At 41.5% G+C, this 19,981-nt stretch overlaps 1 protein-coding gene across 2 annotated transcripts; it reads right to left on the bottom strand.

Moving 5' to 3' along the window:
- Positions 1–410: 410 nt before the first annotated feature.
- On the bottom strand, positions 411–19,724 carry LOC134188028 (acetyl-coenzyme A synthetase-like). Of its 2 annotated transcripts, none has more exons than XM_062656209.1 (18): positions 19,513–19,724; positions 16,201–16,552; positions 16,041–16,144; positions 15,865–15,968; positions 15,722–15,794; positions 15,597–15,666; positions 15,487–15,532; positions 10,430–10,542; positions 10,154–10,364; positions 9,973–10,100; positions 9,766–9,910; positions 9,591–9,647; positions 9,445–9,531; positions 8,954–9,059; positions 8,734–8,900; positions 8,601–8,666; positions 8,415–8,469; positions 411–786 (listed from the first exon to the last, which is right to left on the bottom strand). In XM_062656209.1, exons 1-18 carry the CDS (start codon positions 19,565–19,567, stop codon positions 548–550), a joined length of 2,178 nt encoding a protein of 725 aa, XP_062512193.1. In that variant the 5' UTR covers positions 19,568–19,724; the 3' UTR covers positions 411–547. The 2 variants fall into 2 exon arrangements, with proteins under 2 accessions (XP_062512193.1, XP_062512202.1); XM_062656218.1 differs by lacking the exon at positions 411–786 and adding an exon at positions 8,035–8,228.
- Positions 19,725–19,981: the final 257 nt, after the last annotated feature.

Genomic DNA, 19,981 nt, shown 5'->3' with positions numbered 1-19,981 from the left:
GAACAAGATAGTCCCCGGTGAACAGAATAGGAGCAAATATGAACAGAATAGGAGCAAATATGAACAGAATAGTCCACGTGAACAGGATAGTCCCCGTGAACAGAATAGTCCCTGTACAAGTGCCTTGCCTGGGGGCTCCAATACTTCCTATCTTTGGAGTACCTTCTCCTCATTATTTTGATTACAGTATGCAAAATGGTGTGTGTGTGTGTGTGTGTGTGTGTGTGTGTGTGTGTGTGTGTGTGTGTGTGTGTGTGTGTGTGTGTGTGTGTGTGTGTGTGTGTGTGTGTGTGTGTGTGTGTGTGTAATCACAAGTAATCATAACAACAGAGTAATCAGCTGGTAATAAATGTCCATGCACTGTATAGAACACAACAGACCTGTCAGTATACGCTCTAGCTAGCAAACCATTTGAACAACCACTATTTCTTTCAGACAGAGTAGACTACTTCTCAATGTTGGCACATGCAGTACAAAATTAAACAATTCTAAATGCATCAAATTCTCAAGTCTTGAACCTGCTAAAAACAATTATGAACGTACAAGGTTAGCTTAAAGATTCAAGTTTAATTGCTACTAGATTTCTCTCTTGAAGAACACTTTCTAAGTGCTTCATTTGCTCTTTGCTTAGTTGGTCTCCTTGATCAAGTGATTCTGTCATACTTCCAGCTTCACCAGCTTTTCGAAGTTTCCTTCTGTTTTTCTTAGATCTCTTTACCATATGTGTCTTCCTTGACTGTACTACGCAAGCAATAATGGGCATTTCGGTGTCCAGTCTCTCCTTTACTATACAAAGAAACAACAGGATTCCAAAGGCAAAAATGAATTAGGAATTATACAAAACATACCACATGAAAACTAAATTTCTATACTGAATTAATTACTCCAGTGCTAGCTGCTAAGCGCTCTACACCAAAACACAATTACACCTCTTAGCCATGCATGCATGTACCAGCGAAGCAAGCAAAATTGACTACAGGTACTACCTGCATGCTTAACTTAGGTAAGTTAGCATTTATCCTTTCAGAAATGAATAGGAAAGCACATTACAGTGCTAAACCCTCGATAGGCCGGTGTATGTAATCACATATCTCGTCACGTGACAATGTTTTGCATACTGAGGTTTTAGCCCAACCCACTCGTCTCAGCTAAGGTTTCCAATGCATTTGTCTAGCTAAACAAGATGCAAACTGCGTCTCCAGACTTGCGCACTAACAGGTCAGTTGATTCGTCGACAAACAGACGCGCTGTCATGGACAACGCACGTTCCCCTTTGCAAATTCCCGTGGAACGCCAAATTTCTGTAAATTTTGCAACAACACCGCGACCGCTCAGCCACGCACACCGAAAATTCAAGCTGTCAAACTGCAGAACCACTATGCGGAAACACTGTGGAACAAGCAAAATGTTACAAGTCAGGTACAGCTACACGTACCGCACGGTGCCTGAATTCAGCACTTTTCGCTCTCTAGCTACGCCTAAGACAACCAAGAATACATCTTGTCTACGCCATAGACAAGCCACCGCTACCAAGAAGGCGCGACGGGTTCCCAGCGACTTTTCGCGACGTGGATCTTCCCACACTTTCCCAGCAACCCAATGGGACCAGCTTTGTCCGAGTGGCTCGGCTATCGTTTTTCGAACCCGGCGCATCCCAAATCCCCACCAATATACTACGTACCCCACGATACTGAAAGGTTGCCCACGAAGTAATTCTATGTAGACCTAGAATAGCGAGGAACAGAACACCTTCGCAACCATGTCCGACCACGCGATATCGAAAGTTGCCAACGAACAAAAACTAGTGGACATACTGTATATAGCGAGGAACAGAACACCGTCGTAACCATGCCCGACCACACACCCACGATACCAGAGGTTGCCGACGAAGAAAAACTATGTGGACCTATATATAGCGGGAAGCAAAACACCTTCGCAACCATGTCCAACGACGCACCCCAGAATGTGTCCAAGAATCCGATCCAAACCACATTTGCCGATACGGGTCTTCGTGCCAAGAAGAGTCTTGCCGAGCATCTCGTGGAGAGAACAATCTCCTCTCCGACATATCCATGGTCGACTGCCTTGCTGGAAACCGAGGGCGTACCATCTTCGCCCCTCGTGGAGCTGCCCGTGTTTGTAGACGATATGCACGTATTCGGGTACGTACGTTCGGAAGATACGGTCCAAGTTCGAGGAAGCATCTCTTGTACGACCGGCGACAGTGGATCCGCACAGAACGTCGTGGGAAAGATACGCACAGCCCTTCGAGACACACTGGGCGCCAAACGGCATATCGAGGTGCATATCCTACACACGATATTACTCGAAAAGGAGGCAGGCTCCACGATACGAAGTACCCTCGCCAAGATCGAAAAAGACACGAACGCGGTCGCTCGAACAACGTGGAAAAAACTGTTTGGAGACATCGAACCGTACGGGGTGGCGGTGGCAAAGATCGACGTCTCCGATATATCGATGGGCAAACCCCAACGGCATTGTCTCAGATAGAACGGAATTTGCTTGCCTTTGGCTACGTTATCTACAGTATCGACTACACCCAGGACTTCTCTGGGGTGCTCGATCGCAAGGCTTTGGGGCAATACCTATGCAATGTCCACGAGTTCCGCGAGCGAGACAAACTCTACAGCACCATGAAGGACGGCACCCCGACCATCCTGGCAAACACTCGTACTGTGGGGAACACGTATGCACGTGGGTACACAACTCGCCCGACGGATATACGACCCAGACGAAGGTGTACAACAAGATCGTTTCCCAATTCGAAGCGGGAGAGGTCTAAGCAAAGTTTGGTGGCAGGTTGTGAGAGTACGTGGACTGTCCTAGTCCCCATCTACGCTAAACATTCCTCCACCCCGACGGACAAGAACGAGGATGTACTCGTAGCGAGGTCTCTCGCTATGCGTGTCGAGGCAGCAAGCTGTCTAGTACAACGGCCGAAGAGGTCGTAGCAGAGGCTCTCGTGCTCGTTTCGCCGCCAGACCACCCACGGCTATTCGTGGTGCAACCTCCAGAACAACAATGGAGAAATCTAGCTTCCAAATTGGATCGATGCCTGGTCCTAGCTAGCCGACCGAAGGGCGAGATCTTTGTCGAATGGTACGCCCATACAACAACCGGTAGGGAGGCAGGCATTCAGTCTCTAGGTGGAACATCGTGGCCTTCGCTCGCCCAAGAAACCCAACCCAGAGAGGGTGTGGGATACGATTGGTTTTGCAAAACGAAAACAAGAAGGTTATCGTATGGGCAACCGAGGCTATCCAACAAATCTTGGAAATACACCAGAAGGACTTCAAATGCAGCGATCGCACGTATTGGCTCTGCGGCCAAGAGCTTTCCATCGACGTGCTACCGACGCACACGTTCTACAAAGACACCAAAAAGATCGCGTGGAATCCCATCGTCATGGTGCAGACTTCCAACCCCACACGGCTCGAAGTACAGAGAATGGTCGACATCGTACAGCACGCAACCTCTGCACAAGGTAACAACCCACCCCATGGAACGACTATTTCCACCCAAACGCTACAGAAAAACGCTCGACCTGTAGGAAGGGGAGTATGCGTGTAAGCAATTCTCTACAACAGTGTTCCGTGGAATAGAAAACCCCATCCTGTTCCTGTATCCGATAGACGAGTTCGGCGAGGCCGTAGGCGACGAGATTCCCATCGTGGGTGGATTCCTCGACAGAGCGGTCGAAGCTGTTGGAGGAATAGCGGCCTTGGGTGCTGCGATCGCTCCTATGCAATATGCCACCTCGGAGACATACGAACCAACCAGACCAAGAAAAAGGGATCGACTGGCGGCTATCATTCTATTCCAACATGCAAAAGGAGGCATGCGAGTATTGCCAACACCCAACAGCAAGAAGCGCAAAAGACTGCCTGGAGACGCTACCTCCAAAACACCGGGTTCCGCGTAGAGGCCTATGGTAGACATACGTATCGGAATACCCAAAAGATTGCGTTTGAGATCGAAGGGCTTCCATACTCCCTCAACGAGTTCGTCAAAGAGATACTACAAGCCGCTCCATCCTTGCTCGAGTAACCTATGGTGCTGCGCACTCTAGCTATCGGAACGACCAGAAGCAAAAACAAAGCTATGCGCGTTGCGCTCGAACCTGCACCTGTTCGAGACGAAGACCACATCGAAGTCCCAGAAGACGACCAACCCACGGAAGTTCCAAAAGACAACCGCGAGAGGACAACGAGGAAGGCAGACCACGGTAGGTAGGCAGAGAAAAGCCAAAGGTAGAGAAAATACAAAAAGCAGACAAATTGGAAAAATACAAAAATACAGGCAGAGAAAATCTTAAGAGAAAAAATACAAAAAGGCAGAGAAAATCCAAAATAGAGGTAGGTAGAGACCGTGGTAGGTGGGGATCCCAGCAGGCAGCCACCACGGTACGTAGATATCCAAACCTCACACATACAGACAGAAATCAGAGAAAATTCAAAATACAGGCAGACAGGCAGTCGTATATAGGTAGGTAGATGTAGGCAGAAAAAATCCAAAATAATTCGATAGACTGGGATGGGGAGGTAGAGTAGAAAATCCAAAACAGGTAGACAGAAAAAATCCAAAAAAGGCAGACAGGCAAACGTAGGCAGAGCGTCGAACCCTCCGAAACCGAGGGCACCTCTACAGAATCCTAGAACACTCTTCTAGACAAATGGTGCAAATATGTATAGACAACGTCTGGGTGTCTACGATATGCCGAGATACCAATACAATACTGCAGCCTGGAAAGAGAACGCACTACATGGAGCACCAAGAGGTCGATTTTCGGATAGGGAGACGTGGAGGGGAATGCTGGAGAGAGCGGCCAAAAACCCAAAACAACCTTTGCAGCGTAGGATTCGTTCTCCGGATGTTGCAGCGATCTACCAATCTCCACCAGGATACGAGAGGGAAATCGTTGCCTACGTTTCCTCGGAAGATATACAAGAGCGGATCGTGTTCGACGAGATGGAAGGGAAGAACGCGTATCTAGTACGTACGACAACGTCTCTACCCTGGCGACGAATTCGAATTCCCCTACAGGAACCTCGTCACTATGCAGCTGCTGGGGTTTCGTTCTAGCTTGGGCCTGAGACGAGTAGAGAACGGAGAAAACAAAAGGCAGAGAAAATCCAAAAATACAGGTAAACAAGGCAGAGAAAATCCAAAAATCCAGGCAGACAGGCAGTCGTAGGCAAGTACGTAGACGTAGGCAAAGAAAGGAGACACAGACAGACAAGTAGGGAAGGTGAGTAGGCAGGCAGGCAGGCAGACGGATAGGTAGTCTTTTTCTGCACCTAGAGATCTCTGTACACATCTTCGCACGTGTACCCACCTACCCAGGGGAGCAGACAGGTCCAAGGCCAGACGCGGAGTGGCAGAAGATCGGCTCGTGCAAACTGTCTTCCATAGTTCTTCGATCTTGGGGCTACTCTCTTGAAGAAAATCTCGTTTGCGTTCGATGGTTCTGTAGCGCACCTCCATAGCCTTCCAAGATACGTACCCCACTACGGTACCGGCCACACTCGCGGAGAGCCTCCTCGAGAGACCCTGTGTTGCCCCTTCCGTCTGCAAACCAAGGTTCCAAATCTCGACTTGACAGGTACTACTAGCGATTTCCTCCATGGTGGTGTAGAGCGTATCGGTCGAGGCAGCTCCAAAGTCCACAGGGGGCTCCACACCCTCCTCTCCGAGTAGCACCTTACAACCCCAAGCCACAGGGTTTGTCCAACCATGGTTCGTGTCTCCTTGGTAGGACGTATTGTAGAACGGTGTCGGCCTAGTTGTTCGAAGGTGCGGAGCCGATAGACGACCTCCACGTACAGACCGAAGCTCGCGATGGGAGAGAGATCCAGTCCTATCCAGATCTGGGGTTTGTAGTACCGAGGTATGCGACCGTTGGGTTTTCTTCGGTACACGAAGCCTTGACTCGAGTAGGACAATATCTCGGTTGGCCTCCGATGATACGTCCGCCATGGTGTGGATGCGTCTACCTTTGCCACATTTCGATAGGACACAGTACCCGTCTGGAGTATAGCCTACATTCCCATCTCGAATATAGATCTGTCCACCCATACACACGGTCCCACAATCCATCTCGACCAATCGTTCCGACATGGGTTCTAATACCGTTCCCCACCAACAAGCGATACCCACGGAAGATCTCGACTCAACACCGCTCTTGTCTCCGAGCAATTGTCGAAAGGAGCAATAGGGATTCCAATGCTTGGACAATTTAGGTAGGTTCAATCACCAGATGAATTTCATATCTACAACATGGTGTCATGGTACAATTAATTATTAAAAATAATAATGGGTGCTCATTTCATTCCCACCTATGCGATCGAGCACGTACCTTACTTGTTCGACTAGCTGCAGAGTGAAAACAACGTATATGGTATTCTCAAATAGCCAAACACGTTGTTGTATACACTGTATTTAGACTTAGTAAAAAAATCAGGAAAGAGAGCTGCTGCTATTACATACCGTAGTAACTTGCAGACGCATTTTGATTCGTGCAGCATACACACACACACACACACACACACACACACACACACACACACACACACACACACACACACACACACACACACACACACACACACTAGTAGTCAAGTCAAAGCGGCAAAAAGCAAAACACAATTGTACTGTTGCATATTCATTACGCATGCGCATGCATCTATGTACAATAAGATACTGAGAAAATTGGAAGATACGTATTGCAACTCGATGCGAACGTACGTTTGCATGGGGTGCAAGAGGGGGTGTAGAGGTTTTTTCTGGATCTCTGCAATACATAAACGGCTATGTTTTGGTGATGGTATCATTTTGACGCCACACATACTACTTCTCTGACTATAATACCCTTAGCCTGGATATCCGGACCTCGGGTAAAAAATGACATAACATACAGTCTAGGAATTGCCTGGATAAGGTGACATATAGGCGTAGGAGCCACGGGGGCCACGGCCGCCCAATCAACAGCCATGGTCACTACATATAAAATATATATATATATATATAAGTCATTGTGAAAACGAGCTACAAGTGGAAGAAAACGAGGCGCTCCAATAGACGACAGTACAAAAATACACTTGCGGGCAGATGTCCTGGATAGACACGAGGCTACACTTGCCGCGCATTGAGGGTTTGTTTGACCCCTCCAATCTGGATGCCATTCCCTACGCCTCTCATGGTGCAGAGTATAGGTTACTGTTCGCTCTTCGAACATCTTCATTTTGTGTCTACGAGGCTGTAGGCCTGATAGAAAAGCGTTGTATTCTTCCGGTAGCTTACTTCCTGCGCAGAGAGTCGATCGGCTTTACAAGTAGATCAAAAATTTAATCAACAAATGACTGTTTTCCGGTTGGTGGTGGCAGTATTATTATTATTTATGTCATAATCTGTTATAGTGTAGTTTGTTAATTGAAATCTATCGTAGTATGATCTATTCAAATACACCTGGCACCATTTCATTCAGAGTTTTAATTAAGAAGTAAGGGCATCTATGAAATAACAATTCCCTCATAAATACATGATTAAAATGGCATGTCCACGAAAAAATATTCCGGTGGACTACGGTAACTGCAGAATCAAACGTATGCATAGACTGCAAACAGCACTAAAACAAAAATACAGTTTAAGCTCCCTGTACGCGTGTACCACTAATGACCACAATTGTCTTAAATTGTTCAAGCCAATACTATAGAGTTCAAACTCTAATGCCAAAATTGTTAAATACGGTATCCAGTATTCCTAAATTTGTATCTTGTACATTTAGTAAATAGACAAAACCCAACAACACAGTCTGAGACGCATACAGATAAGCGGTTTCAATAATGGTGACTTAATTGCTCTTGCATACTCAAACCTATAACCTACCAGCAATTTTTACTTAGCCCAATTAACATTAATTATAAATAATATTATTTGCTGGGACACCAAGCTGCCTCTCAGGAAGTAAGGAACAAGTGTAGTTGAGTAAGTTTCCAAAAACAATAGATTCTTCCTTCAAACAGTTTTAATGGTTATTAACAATAACTGCTATTATCTCAGTCTTTTATTAGTAATGTAAAAAGTCAAAAATAAGTATATATATCTTCGTATATCCATAATGCCCAAGTAGCGTACACGTGACGTTTTGTTAAGTAGTTGTTGCCGTTGAATCCGTAGATTGTGAAGATTCCATTCCATGTACACCAGTGCTAAAAAGCCCACCTATTAGATTTTAATGATCCTAGTTTATGTTAAAGTAGCATACAAGTCTAGCACTTACTAAATGTCTAATTTAGTTCACAATGTACACCTTGTAGATTGCAAATTAAAACTCTTAAATTAATTAAAATATTAAAATGCAATTATATTTTTAGTTATGCACACTTCCATCTCACCACATTGATCAAATTGCTCTGTAAGGCGTCTTGTAAGTCCGTTAGGAACACTCTCCTAATTACATAAAGAAACAAATAAACTATTGTGTGTGTGTGTGTGTGTGTGTGTGTGTGTGTGTGTGTGTGTGTGTGTTTGTGTGTGAACACAATTGCAACAAACATGTCAATATATTATACATTATGTACTTCATTTAGCTCCACAATGACTAGAAGACCAAATGAACAGCAACCCTCTCTGGTCCACCATTGAGCCTACATGATAATTCTTATCAATATGAAAGCACAGCATGACCACAAATAGTTGTGCAGTTTGTCTCACAGCATATGCTCTCTCTACTATTCGTCCATCTTCAAAATCTTGTAACACCTCTTCTACCTTTTCAATTTGTACACGTCGCTGAAGTACACCTCCTTTATCTCCCACCTTAACACAGTTGTCGTTCCTTCCCAGAAACTCAAAACTTTGATCTGGGTATCTATTTGCACCTGAAAGATACTGGTCATGGTTTGCCTAAATACCATTTAAATAAGTGTCCTACGATCGCCAGTGAAGAAAAAGCCAGTTCTTAAAAGTTTTTTCAAGTAAATTTGTGTGTCCTTTCCAATTATGCGCCGGAAAATACAAGGCCATGGCTGACATACTACCTGTACACATACACAAACATGATTAGACATTCTTAGTTGACAGAATGCCTTGACTAAAAATTAATTAACTGTTCTACTTTACACAAAATCATATTCCAGAACTATACATACCGTATCTCTCAAATTAATTCCTAGAAAATATTTTTGAGTGCTCAGAAGAATTGCTCAAGCAAAAATTATTGCACAGAGAACTATTGCTTCATAGTTTCATAAAATAACAGCAAGTAATATAAGTCACTAAGTTCATTTAGAGTCACTACTACAAAGTTTGTATTTATTATTGTACTTATTGTATTTTTATTGCATTTATTGTGGTGCATTTATTATTCATTATCAAATTTAATAACAGAAAGCTCATTGTCATCTGAATTTCTTAAGAACTTACCAATTCACCTTCGCTGCGTTTGCTTGCATTCATATCTCTCCCTTCTTCATCAACCACTAAAGCATCAATCCCAAAAAATGGAAGCATCTAATAAAAGCATACGTTACCCTTGCATGCTCATGAACCAACAAAAATTAAAAAAATACATTTTTACTGTTCTTCAGTTTAAATGAGGTAGGTGGAGTGCTAAAGAGATAGGAACCCTGCAAGAGACAGTATATATATATATATATATATATATATATATATACACACACACACACACACACACACACACACACACACACACACACACGCAATCTAAAGTTAAAATGCACTGACTGCTTCAGTCTGTCCCCATAAATCAGCAAGTCGCATGCCAGCCGATCTGTCTCGTGATTGAAAGTGACCAACAACTTTGTCAAATGCTCTGACTGTAAATGGAGAGCCAGCAGCAGACACAAAACGAAGACTTTCAAGCTGTCTCCTAAGATAATTAAATGCAATATTCTTACAAACTTGTTTTCCCCATACTTAAAAATTGCTGACCTTGTCTTCATGGTAGCAAGACTCTTTGAAAAGTCCATTAGAAACTCTGGAATTGAGCAAAGATGAGTGACACCGCAGCTATAAATTACATTCTTGACAACAGTAGCTGATTGCTTGAGACCATTAAACTAGGGCAAACAGTTTTTATACAGTTGCAGTGATCAAGCTGATGTTTACCTACAAAAACAGTAGCTCCACCATTGAGCAGTGGACCAAGTAGCATTGCTTGTAGCCCATATATCCATGCAGGACTTGCAAGGCACAAGCAGACATCCTGCTTCTCTCCATGTTCTTCCACGTTAAAGTTGAGAAAATATTTGAATACCGCTCTCATGTAGACAAGAAAGCCTAATGTCCGGTGCTCAAACATTCGAGGTTCCGATGAAGTACCACTACACAAAGCAAATGTACATGATAGAGTCAATAAAATTCTTGCTTGACTCTACTAAGTCCTAACCTAGAACGTGCCCAAAAGAGTGGGTCTTCAGAATCCACTAGAACAGGTGAATGAATATGTGACACAACTTCCACTTCGTCAAACCACAAATCTCTGTTATCCATCATTGGCCCCTACAAAAAAGAACAGTGCCAAGATTATGATTCACCAAATACACATCAATACAACGATATAAATTCAAATACAGTGAAAGTAAGAGCTAAATATATACCACATGAAAAGCAAACTGAAACTTGTTGAAAACAATAGAGTAAGCAAGTCAATATAAATAAACTTGTTGAGTACTAATAAATCTCTTACCATGTGGTAGACTATACGCATGTCTGTGGTTAGAGTATTACATTGGTGCATGCCTATTCACGCAGAGCAAGAGCTAAAGAGAAAGTGGGGTCAATAACTATAGATAGCCTAATGCATCATCACTTTGTTAGTAGAGTGTAGAATGTCAAAATTGTTATAAATATACGATTGCACACCTGTAGTCTGCCTGAGGCACAGTCCAATTAACTCAAGTTCATGGTTGTTTCAGTTTGGCCCAGAAGTGGACAACGTGGAATATTACAGTTCCTCTTCTACTGTCAAGCAAACAATGCTTCAAAAGGATGCAGAGGATACATAAAAAGCAATCCTCGTATGTTGGCTCAACCACATACACTCTCCTAACGAATTTAGTCAGGCCGGCCAAACCTCAAATGAAGTAGTTAGACGATTGAGCTATTGCAACTGCCGAAGTACACGGGAACTATTTGGTTCACAAGAACTACTTGGTCAGTTCATATTTGCTACTATTTAGTTCCTATTTCCTCCTATTCGGTTCATCGAGGACTATGTACTTCATGCTCAGTTTATTCACTGTACCCTTGTCACAGATCTAAGTTTTAGAGCAAATGTGCTCATTGCAAACTACATAGAACTGACAATTAAAGAAACAATGTTCTGTGCTAACAATTTAGCTATGCTGTCTATTTTCCATGCGAAACAAATGGGCTGTTTGTTTCACAAGGACTATTGGTTTGCACTAATTCATTTGCATACTGCTGTCAGTAATCTGTGTTTTATGGCAAATGTGCTCTATATATGCACCACAAACTACAAACATAAAAGAAAGCGTGTTTTGTGCTAACAAGAGGTTTTTCTGTCTATGTATACCAAATAACACTCATGAACCAGTCTTTGCAGCAAAGTCTACTGGGTATATAGTGTATAGTACTATTCGGTTCACCTTTGTCTGTTTTGCTGAAATTATCCCAAATCTCTGCTTACAGCAAATGCGCTCTAAGCACTGCAAATAAACTACAAATGAGAAACCCATGTTTTGTGATGAAAGGTTGCCTATTTTGTCCATTAAGTCAAAATCAACTAAATAATGTCTGTATGCCATGGGAACCATTTAGTAACAGGATGAGAACTACAGTATTTCCACACATTTAGCTGCATGCTGCTTTGAGCCGGGGATTACTGTATCAGGGCGTCAGAGAAAGAGAGGTGATTTGACCAACCTCCCTATAGACTGGACCCATAAGCATATGATGCATCCGTTCTTAGATATAGATTGAACTAACATAAATAAACACTAAGCCTTATACTTTTCTTATCTATTAGATGTAGTATATAATTCACCCTATAATGATTTCTGTCTTTATCCTCCTCTTCTTCATCATCTTCCTTGTCTGTCAGCCCTGTGTGTTCTTCTGCTTGTTCAAACTGTTCATCTGCTAGAAGGCATCTCATCACTGACAAGACACTCCACGTTTTCTGGCGACTTTCGTTTTGTTTCCACCGAGCTCATCATACTTGCATAGTATGGTCACTACTGCTATCTTTTTATCGATTGTGTATGACTTTCTGCCACACTGCGAAGATCCATTCTCTAGGCCAACTGCCAGCAAATTGAATTATGGCGCATGCGCAGTAGAATTACCACACATGCTATGTGTAGTTGCTTTCTTGCCATTACTGGCACTCCCTCACTATACCAGCATGCCACGGTATCGTTGCCAGAGTCCGACAATTAAGCAAGTCTCTGGTAATCCCCGCTTATACTGGTATGCGTCTAAATGCGTGGAAATACGGCATTTGGTTCACGGAGACAATTGATGCACACTTAGTTCTTTGACTGTACTCACATCACAATTCTGTCTACGGCAAATGTGCGTACAGCTAAATAAGTCAAACAAACAGAATTTTGTTGTACTTAATTTCTTTTGCAAAGAATTCTTAAATTTGTGGGCAGGGTGCACCATATGGCAAAGTAAACCATGCATGCACACCAAAATGATATGAATTGTACAATTTTTCAGTTATTGATGTTTCATAAGTAAAATGAAATGGACAATTGAACACTGTCTGGAAACTAATCAGAATATCGTATAAGATGAAATATTGGTAGGGAGTATATTTTGGCGGATTTTCCAGCTACCGCCAACAAAATCTGCCAATAATTTTGGCTACTGAGATATATGGGTATGACGTTATCTTGACGTCATCGCCCACGTTCATCAGGCATTGATAATGGCAATAACAATATCAACAGCATAGGAATCATATGGGTTTGTTCTTCATGCTTACACAGCAATTCTTCATCAATAGTTGGAGACCACGAAGCCACAAAAATGTGATGGCCACGAATGCAGCTGTCAACTGCAAACTCCCCCATGATGGCCACGTGTCAAGTGGATGGAGACTAGGGTCGATGCCTACATCAGTTATCCAATAGCAACGTCCAACCGCCAAAACAAAATCTGCCAATATGCTTTTCTGTCAATTTCTTAGCAAATTGCCAAAATAAACTCCCGCCAATATTTCATCTTATATGGTAAACGTGTGAAACAAATGTGTGTGTGTGTGTGTGTGTGCGCACGCGTGTGCACGTGCGTGCGTGCTTGCAGTTGATGTCTGTTGAATTCAACTGCAGATTAAACTGTTTGTAAAAATTAGTTTTGGAAGACACTATAACTCAAAAATTCAGAAACTCAGAAAAAGGGTTGCTTGGAAAAGTAAAGAAAGCAGTGACATCGAAGCTGCTATCTAAGACAAACAAGTCATGTATATGCAATCTGTTACCACAGAACATGGTTTTTTTCTTCATTTCTACATACAGTATATGTGCAAGTGCATGCATGTATAGCATGTTACTACTAAAGAGACAGATTCGTGACTGGAGTAGAACAAATTAAGAACTAAGTGTGAAACAAATAGTCCCTCTGAACCAAATAGTTCCTGCTATATGTGATTACTATATATTTGGTTCATGGCGAATATTTGGTTCACGTGGAAAATAAACAGAATAAGCAACCTGCTAACACAGAAAATGGTTTTTCTTCATTCCTATGTATGTATAGTTTACAATGCATACAGCAGATTTGCCATAGTAAATGGAGTGCAGTGAAAGAACTGAGACTAAAGCATATAGTTCCCAAGAAACCAAAGAAGAGCAAATAGAAACCAAATAGAACAACTATGAACCAAATAATCATACATGTACAGTCCCCAAACCAAATAGGCCTCAATCGTACATAAAGAAACACTAGCTATGAGCCTAAAGTGAACATTATTCATAAGCGTAGGAAGTTTGGTGAGATTGGGGGGGGGGGGGGGGCAAAGAGTACAACCAGGTACTGCATTTTTAATTGATACAGCTTTTGAGGCTAAATATTGGGTGGGCCATGGCCCCCTCCCCCCCGCTTCCTACGCCTATGTTATTACTGAATGGTTCAGTTCTTCAAGAGCAGCCGCAGAGAGACAAAAAGTCAATTACAGTCAAAGTCAATCAAAAACTCCAATGCCTATTAAAAAAAGTTGCCAATTTGGTGAGCAATTGAATACTTCTCTGCAAGTACAGTTAGTATATGTAAACTGCCCCAGAAGACAGTGCAACAGAAGACCTTAGAAGGAAGTGAATTTGACCTTGAAGAAGGCATTACGAATTGCCCAAACCACTGCATGAAACAGCACAGCTAAATTAGGAAATTGCAATGCGATGGCATAACACTTCCTGCCTCTAAATAGGTGACTGAGGAGACCGTAACAACCAGACACAGCCAGCTAGATGGTTAGGTAAGATGAGTTATTGTTGCAATAACAATGTCATGACATGTTCAAATGTTGCTTCAAGTAGACTACACCTGTCATCACTGAAAGACTAAACGCCACAGATTATCAAAGCCTGTCCCAAGAAAAAAAGCAAAAACACAAGCTAGAGTCATCCCATGGAAGAGGCAAGACTAAAAGTAAAAAATCTCATCAAGCAGAGCAGTGGGGTACAGTGCACCAAAATTCTACTTGTGTCAACTTGATATTAAAAACATATTTTATATTAATTACTTTTAACAAGTCTCAAGAATCAAAGATTTTTATACAGGCTTAGATACCCTAAAATCTTGGATGTCACCCTGCATGCTGCATCTATGGACACGTGTGGTACCTCAAGTGGTCTGAAGTATTAGGTGATCTGAGGTGTACCCCAAAGCAAGAACTTTAACTTAGCCAAATTGATATTTACTATGTTTTGTGCATACATATGCAAGTACATATGTAAATAAAGAGACCGCCTACAACAACTGAATGCATCTGCTCTCATATGTACATATCAACACCTTTAAATCTCCTGACTATTTCATCCAAAGAACACTCATCAGACAGGTCTCTATACCCAGTAGAGCAAGTTGGTTGAACTGCTCATGGAAGACTGTAGACACGTCCTGATTCTTGTCAGTGATGAAAAGATACGTTCAGCTGATGCAACACATCACATGCTGGCAGAGGCAGCAGCCTGTCATGTCAGTTTGTTTGGAAAGAATGAAATGAATGCATGCTCCATGTATGCCTGCATTTGTATGTATAATAAATAATTACTATTTTGAAACCTCCCATATCAAAATTAAGCTATCTCTGCCTTTAGCCTGATTCTATTAGAAACACATGCAGCTAGAAAACACTGACTGACTCTTTGTGTAACATCATCCCCCTTCATGAAGCTATTTTCTCAGACACAATTCATAAACGCATACAACATTTAGGGAGTACATTGCACAATATTTGAACAGGCAACTACGTACCCCTGATCGATTTCCAAGAACATCTAGTACAATGATGTGTTTGAGACTGCAATAAGGAAATGCAAAATAATAAAAATACAACAATGCATTATCAAAAATGAGCTTCCTACAACTTTTCGGCACGAAGAACAGCTTCATTACATATGTTTTTTAGACTTCTTCCTTTAACAGCCTCAGAGTCTACCATATTAAAGATAAACAAATAAAAGAAACAATCAGAGAGAACAAAGCTTACTTGCTGTAATAACTGCTTTGCATTCAGAAATTTCAATATCATTTCTCAACACAGCTACTGAAGCAGCACTAAACTAACAATTATACAATAACAATCACACACAAATCTAACTGCAGTTCATATAATGTGCTGATGTGACTTACAACAGGTACAACAACAGCACCCACTCGAAAACAGGCCAGAATAAAAATTACAAGCTCTGGCACATCTGGCAAGAAAATGACAACACGATCTCCAGGTTGAATTCCTATTACAGTAATGCTAATGCTATTGCTTAAGTCCATGAAAACAATATCCTAGTTTGATATTTGATAATAACCTGTTTTCTGCAAAACATGACTACATTTGGAAACCTCTCGCAACAGATCATTATAACTATAAACTGTGTTTGTCACTTCTTCCATTTCCATTGAACAGGTTGCACTAGTAGACAAAGCATAATGATCCCTCTAAAACATGCGAATTAATCAACAACTTACTAGTACAATGCAGGAAGATCTCCGAGACCTTCCTTGATATTTCGATCAATCAAGTTATAGCAAGCATTCGTCTTGGTTCCCGGCATAAATTTGACTGCATGATCTACATCCTCACTGTCAAATGCCTCAACATTCCATGAAGTCAGTGGTTTTCCAGTGACATAAAGATTCTTAGCAAGTCTTAACCAGAAAAACTCTCCATGTTTCACAGAGAAACTATGCAACTTCTGGTACTCCTCATATGTTGCTCCTTCCTGAAATGAAAGTTCTAGCAGCTTTTCCAGTGGTGGGTCAGAATCTGGATAAAGATCTAGTAAGTTGAAAATTGGTCGAAGAACAGTCACACCTGCTCCTAGAAATAATTTGTCAGACAAAAACATTGTGAGATGTGATACATGTCAATATTTTGTCCACAGTGGTCCTGACTATGTAAAGTTGTCAGTCTTATCAATTAATTCTACATTAGAAAGTAAGTGAAAATAACTAAAAATTCAAAAAAGACCAATGGTAATATTTCAAATCTTTGGATATGCTAGTTCCCATTCTACCGTAGAGCCTCACTAATCCAAATCTGTTAGTCCAACCCCCCCCAATTTGACTGGTCTTAATTGACAGTATGCTTCAAAGTCCAGACCTTGAAATACACCACGAGGCACTCATGAAGTCCTGATATCACAAGGCAGATCCTTTGGCGGTCAGACCTCAAAAGGAATCTCACTCTAGGGTAAATCTTTTGTTGAATGGTGCCGCCCTATTCTTCTACCCAAAGAGAGTACACTAAAGTCAAACCTCTACTGTCTGAAACGTTCCTCCTCAGAGCTTACACCGTCCAGGATCAAACCTTCCCAGAACGGTCTTACCCTAATAAGAATCAATCTCCCTCCCCTAAACCAATCCTCCTCTTCAAGTGTAAAGTAAATGCTGTTTTGAGCCAAAACCCTTACCTACTTCTTAGCAACTTGCATAAAATACAGCAGAATGTCTTGTAGCCACTGCTTTATATACAGTGGTCACTCTCTCTCTAAACTAAATAGTGATTGTATAAAGAAATTATGTTAAGTTTTATTTATAGCTTTTGCTGGAAACTATTCATGAAGTTTCTAACATTTCATAGACAAACCTGCACTTGCAATTTGCTAAAGACATTCCACTAGTTAAATAGTACTATAAACTTTAAAGATGATATATTTAGTCTACGAATAAAAACTGCATAAATTGAAAGTCTATAAATGCCACTGAAATGTATCATGCATAAGTAGCATAGTTTTTATCTTGTTAATTTATCTACAAACACAAATTTCATTAAGAGACTTCAAATCATTAATTCATTGTATATATATATATATATATATATATATATATATATATATATATATATATATATATACAGCTTGAAACAAAGGTGTGCTGTAAGATAACAGATATTCTATGTATCAAGTTAATTCAGGAACTGCGACTAACTGTGCGCCCAACTGCGTAATCCTGATGTGAAGACTACTGAATAAACCCAAGCACTGTAGATACGTATGTTACTCCAAGCGGTTGCTTATCTAAAAAACTTTTTTTATGAATGCTGTAATTGATCAAAGATTACTCCTTTTCCGCAAACTAAACGTTTCGTCTCTATTTCCAATGAGGTAAAAACAGCAATCAGCATTGACTGCGTATATACGCTACCAGCATCTATATAGCAGGGAAAAGAAATGGTGCAATGTGACAGTTGCACAAATTGGTTTCATTTCTCGTGCATGTTACATGCAAAAGACAGAGATACTACTAGAAAACAACTAACTTGGTGCTGCAAAGACTGTTCAGAGAGACTGCCATAAATGGCTGCTGATTTGTTTGATTGTTTGTTTGTCTATTTGTTTGTCTGTCTGTCTGACTGTTTATTTGTCTGGTGTGTGTGTGTGTGTGTGTGTGTGTGTGTGTGTGTGTGTGTGTGTGTGTGTGTGTGTGTGTGTGTGTGTGTGTGTGTGTGTGTCATATGTGTGTGGCTACTGTTATATTGCTTTGTATTACATGTCTTGTTTTAGCACAGTACGGATACTTAATTTTTAATAGTTACGCGTAGTTGGGGGCGCAGTGATGTGCAGTTGGGCGTGCAGGTCCCAGATAAATAGCTCACATTTTGGACCACAACCATTGATATTAATTTCAGTGTTTGGTGTTCTGGGAAAACAGCAGTTACAAGTTGGCTTCGAAGTTACCGGGATTTAAGGAAGATCAAATTCATTGTGGCACACAGAGGAATGTTTTGACATGCCCAAGTCAAATTCCAGAATGATTTCCATATGCAATTAAGGACAACAAAAAAATGGATACCAGTATATCATGATTTTTGTTTAAACTCTGTCATTACAGTATTTTTGCACATTGTGTTACAGTATCACTCAATTTATTCAATTGTTTTCTTCTCTCCAGTGAGCATCTTACTGTATCTAACACCCAGCTGTCTGTATTTGGCAATCTAGTACCATGACTTTATATTAGGTTCACAAGTATTCTTATGTCATTTGTAGCTGTTTGAATGAAATCAAATTAACCATGCATAACGTTTCATTTTGGTATTGGCTTGACAACAATATAATAGTGTTGGTTCATTTTCTTTTATACAGCTGTGAGTTTGACAGTGGTGGCTGACTTTTGCTTTGCTGCCAGATTTGTTCCACTGCAGACAATCCTTGCCACACATACCGTTAGGTATCCTGCAACTAATCATGATGAATGCAGGGCTTGATTTGTTTAAGTTAGCAAAAAGAGAAATTTGTGAGATGCGGCACATTACAAGGCTGAGACTAAAAGTCAATTTCGAGGCATATATGCCCCTACTAGTCTTGCCCATAGCTACATAGGTGCCACTGATATGATAATATGGGACGATGTTTGCACTGCATACTAACTTCTCATCAACTGTTATCAGTTGTGTGCACGCTTTGGCCTTTTCCCAGTCATCCCGACCAACGACATAACGAATGGAGTTCAAACATTACGTGGCAACGACCCATTATATAACATAAGATGGATTGTTTGACCTCTGGGATAGCTAGCACGCTACAGGTATTACTCTGTGGGAGTTATTGTGCTAGCATAAAATCTTCTCCTATAGGGTAATAATGCATCAATGATAGTTCAAACAGGTTACAAGACTATGAGAAAAAACTGTTAAGCAGGGAAAGTATCTCATGTATACGTAATATTAGTTGTTCTTGCGTGTCTGTTCCATTACATTAATTAATACAGGAAAATGTCTCTACACCAAATTCTACTGAACTATTTCGTGACATTTCGGTCAACGACCGGTTCACTTACCCAAACGACTGCTGTCACCAGAAAATCCTTGGAATTCACACATTCTGCCTGCCATCTTCCTTCCCAGTTGACGAGCAGTATGGTAAGTACCCACAGCTGCACGCGCAAAAGGCGGAAAGTTACAGCTAGCACTCGTTGAAGAGTCCTGTCCGCTGGAGCTCTCTGAAGACTTGCGGCTGCTATCCACACACCTTCCACCAGCTTTTTCCTGTTGACAAAGATTTTCGATATCTTCATAATCGTACGCAGACAGGTAGTCTTCGTCGGAGTTAGATGTACATGTACTCGCCATCAATTTTATGTCATAGTGAAAGTGCAATGGGCGTGGTTTGTTGGCAGGTCACGGCCGTTACGCCAGCGCAACTTAGTTTGCACGTGCTCAGTCACGTGGAATTGCGCTATCGCCAACATACCATCACTTCCTGTGAAACGTTTTCCATTCTTTCTCCTATGTCTGAATGACAATAAG

This window comes from Corticium candelabrum, chromosome 1, assembly GCF_963422355.1.
Source record: "Corticium candelabrum chromosome 1, ooCorCand1.1, whole genome shotgun sequence".
NCBI lineage: Eukaryota > Metazoa > Porifera > Homoscleromorpha > Homosclerophorida > Plakinidae > Corticium > Corticium candelabrum.
This window is presented reverse-complemented; position numbering and strand designations above follow the sequence as displayed.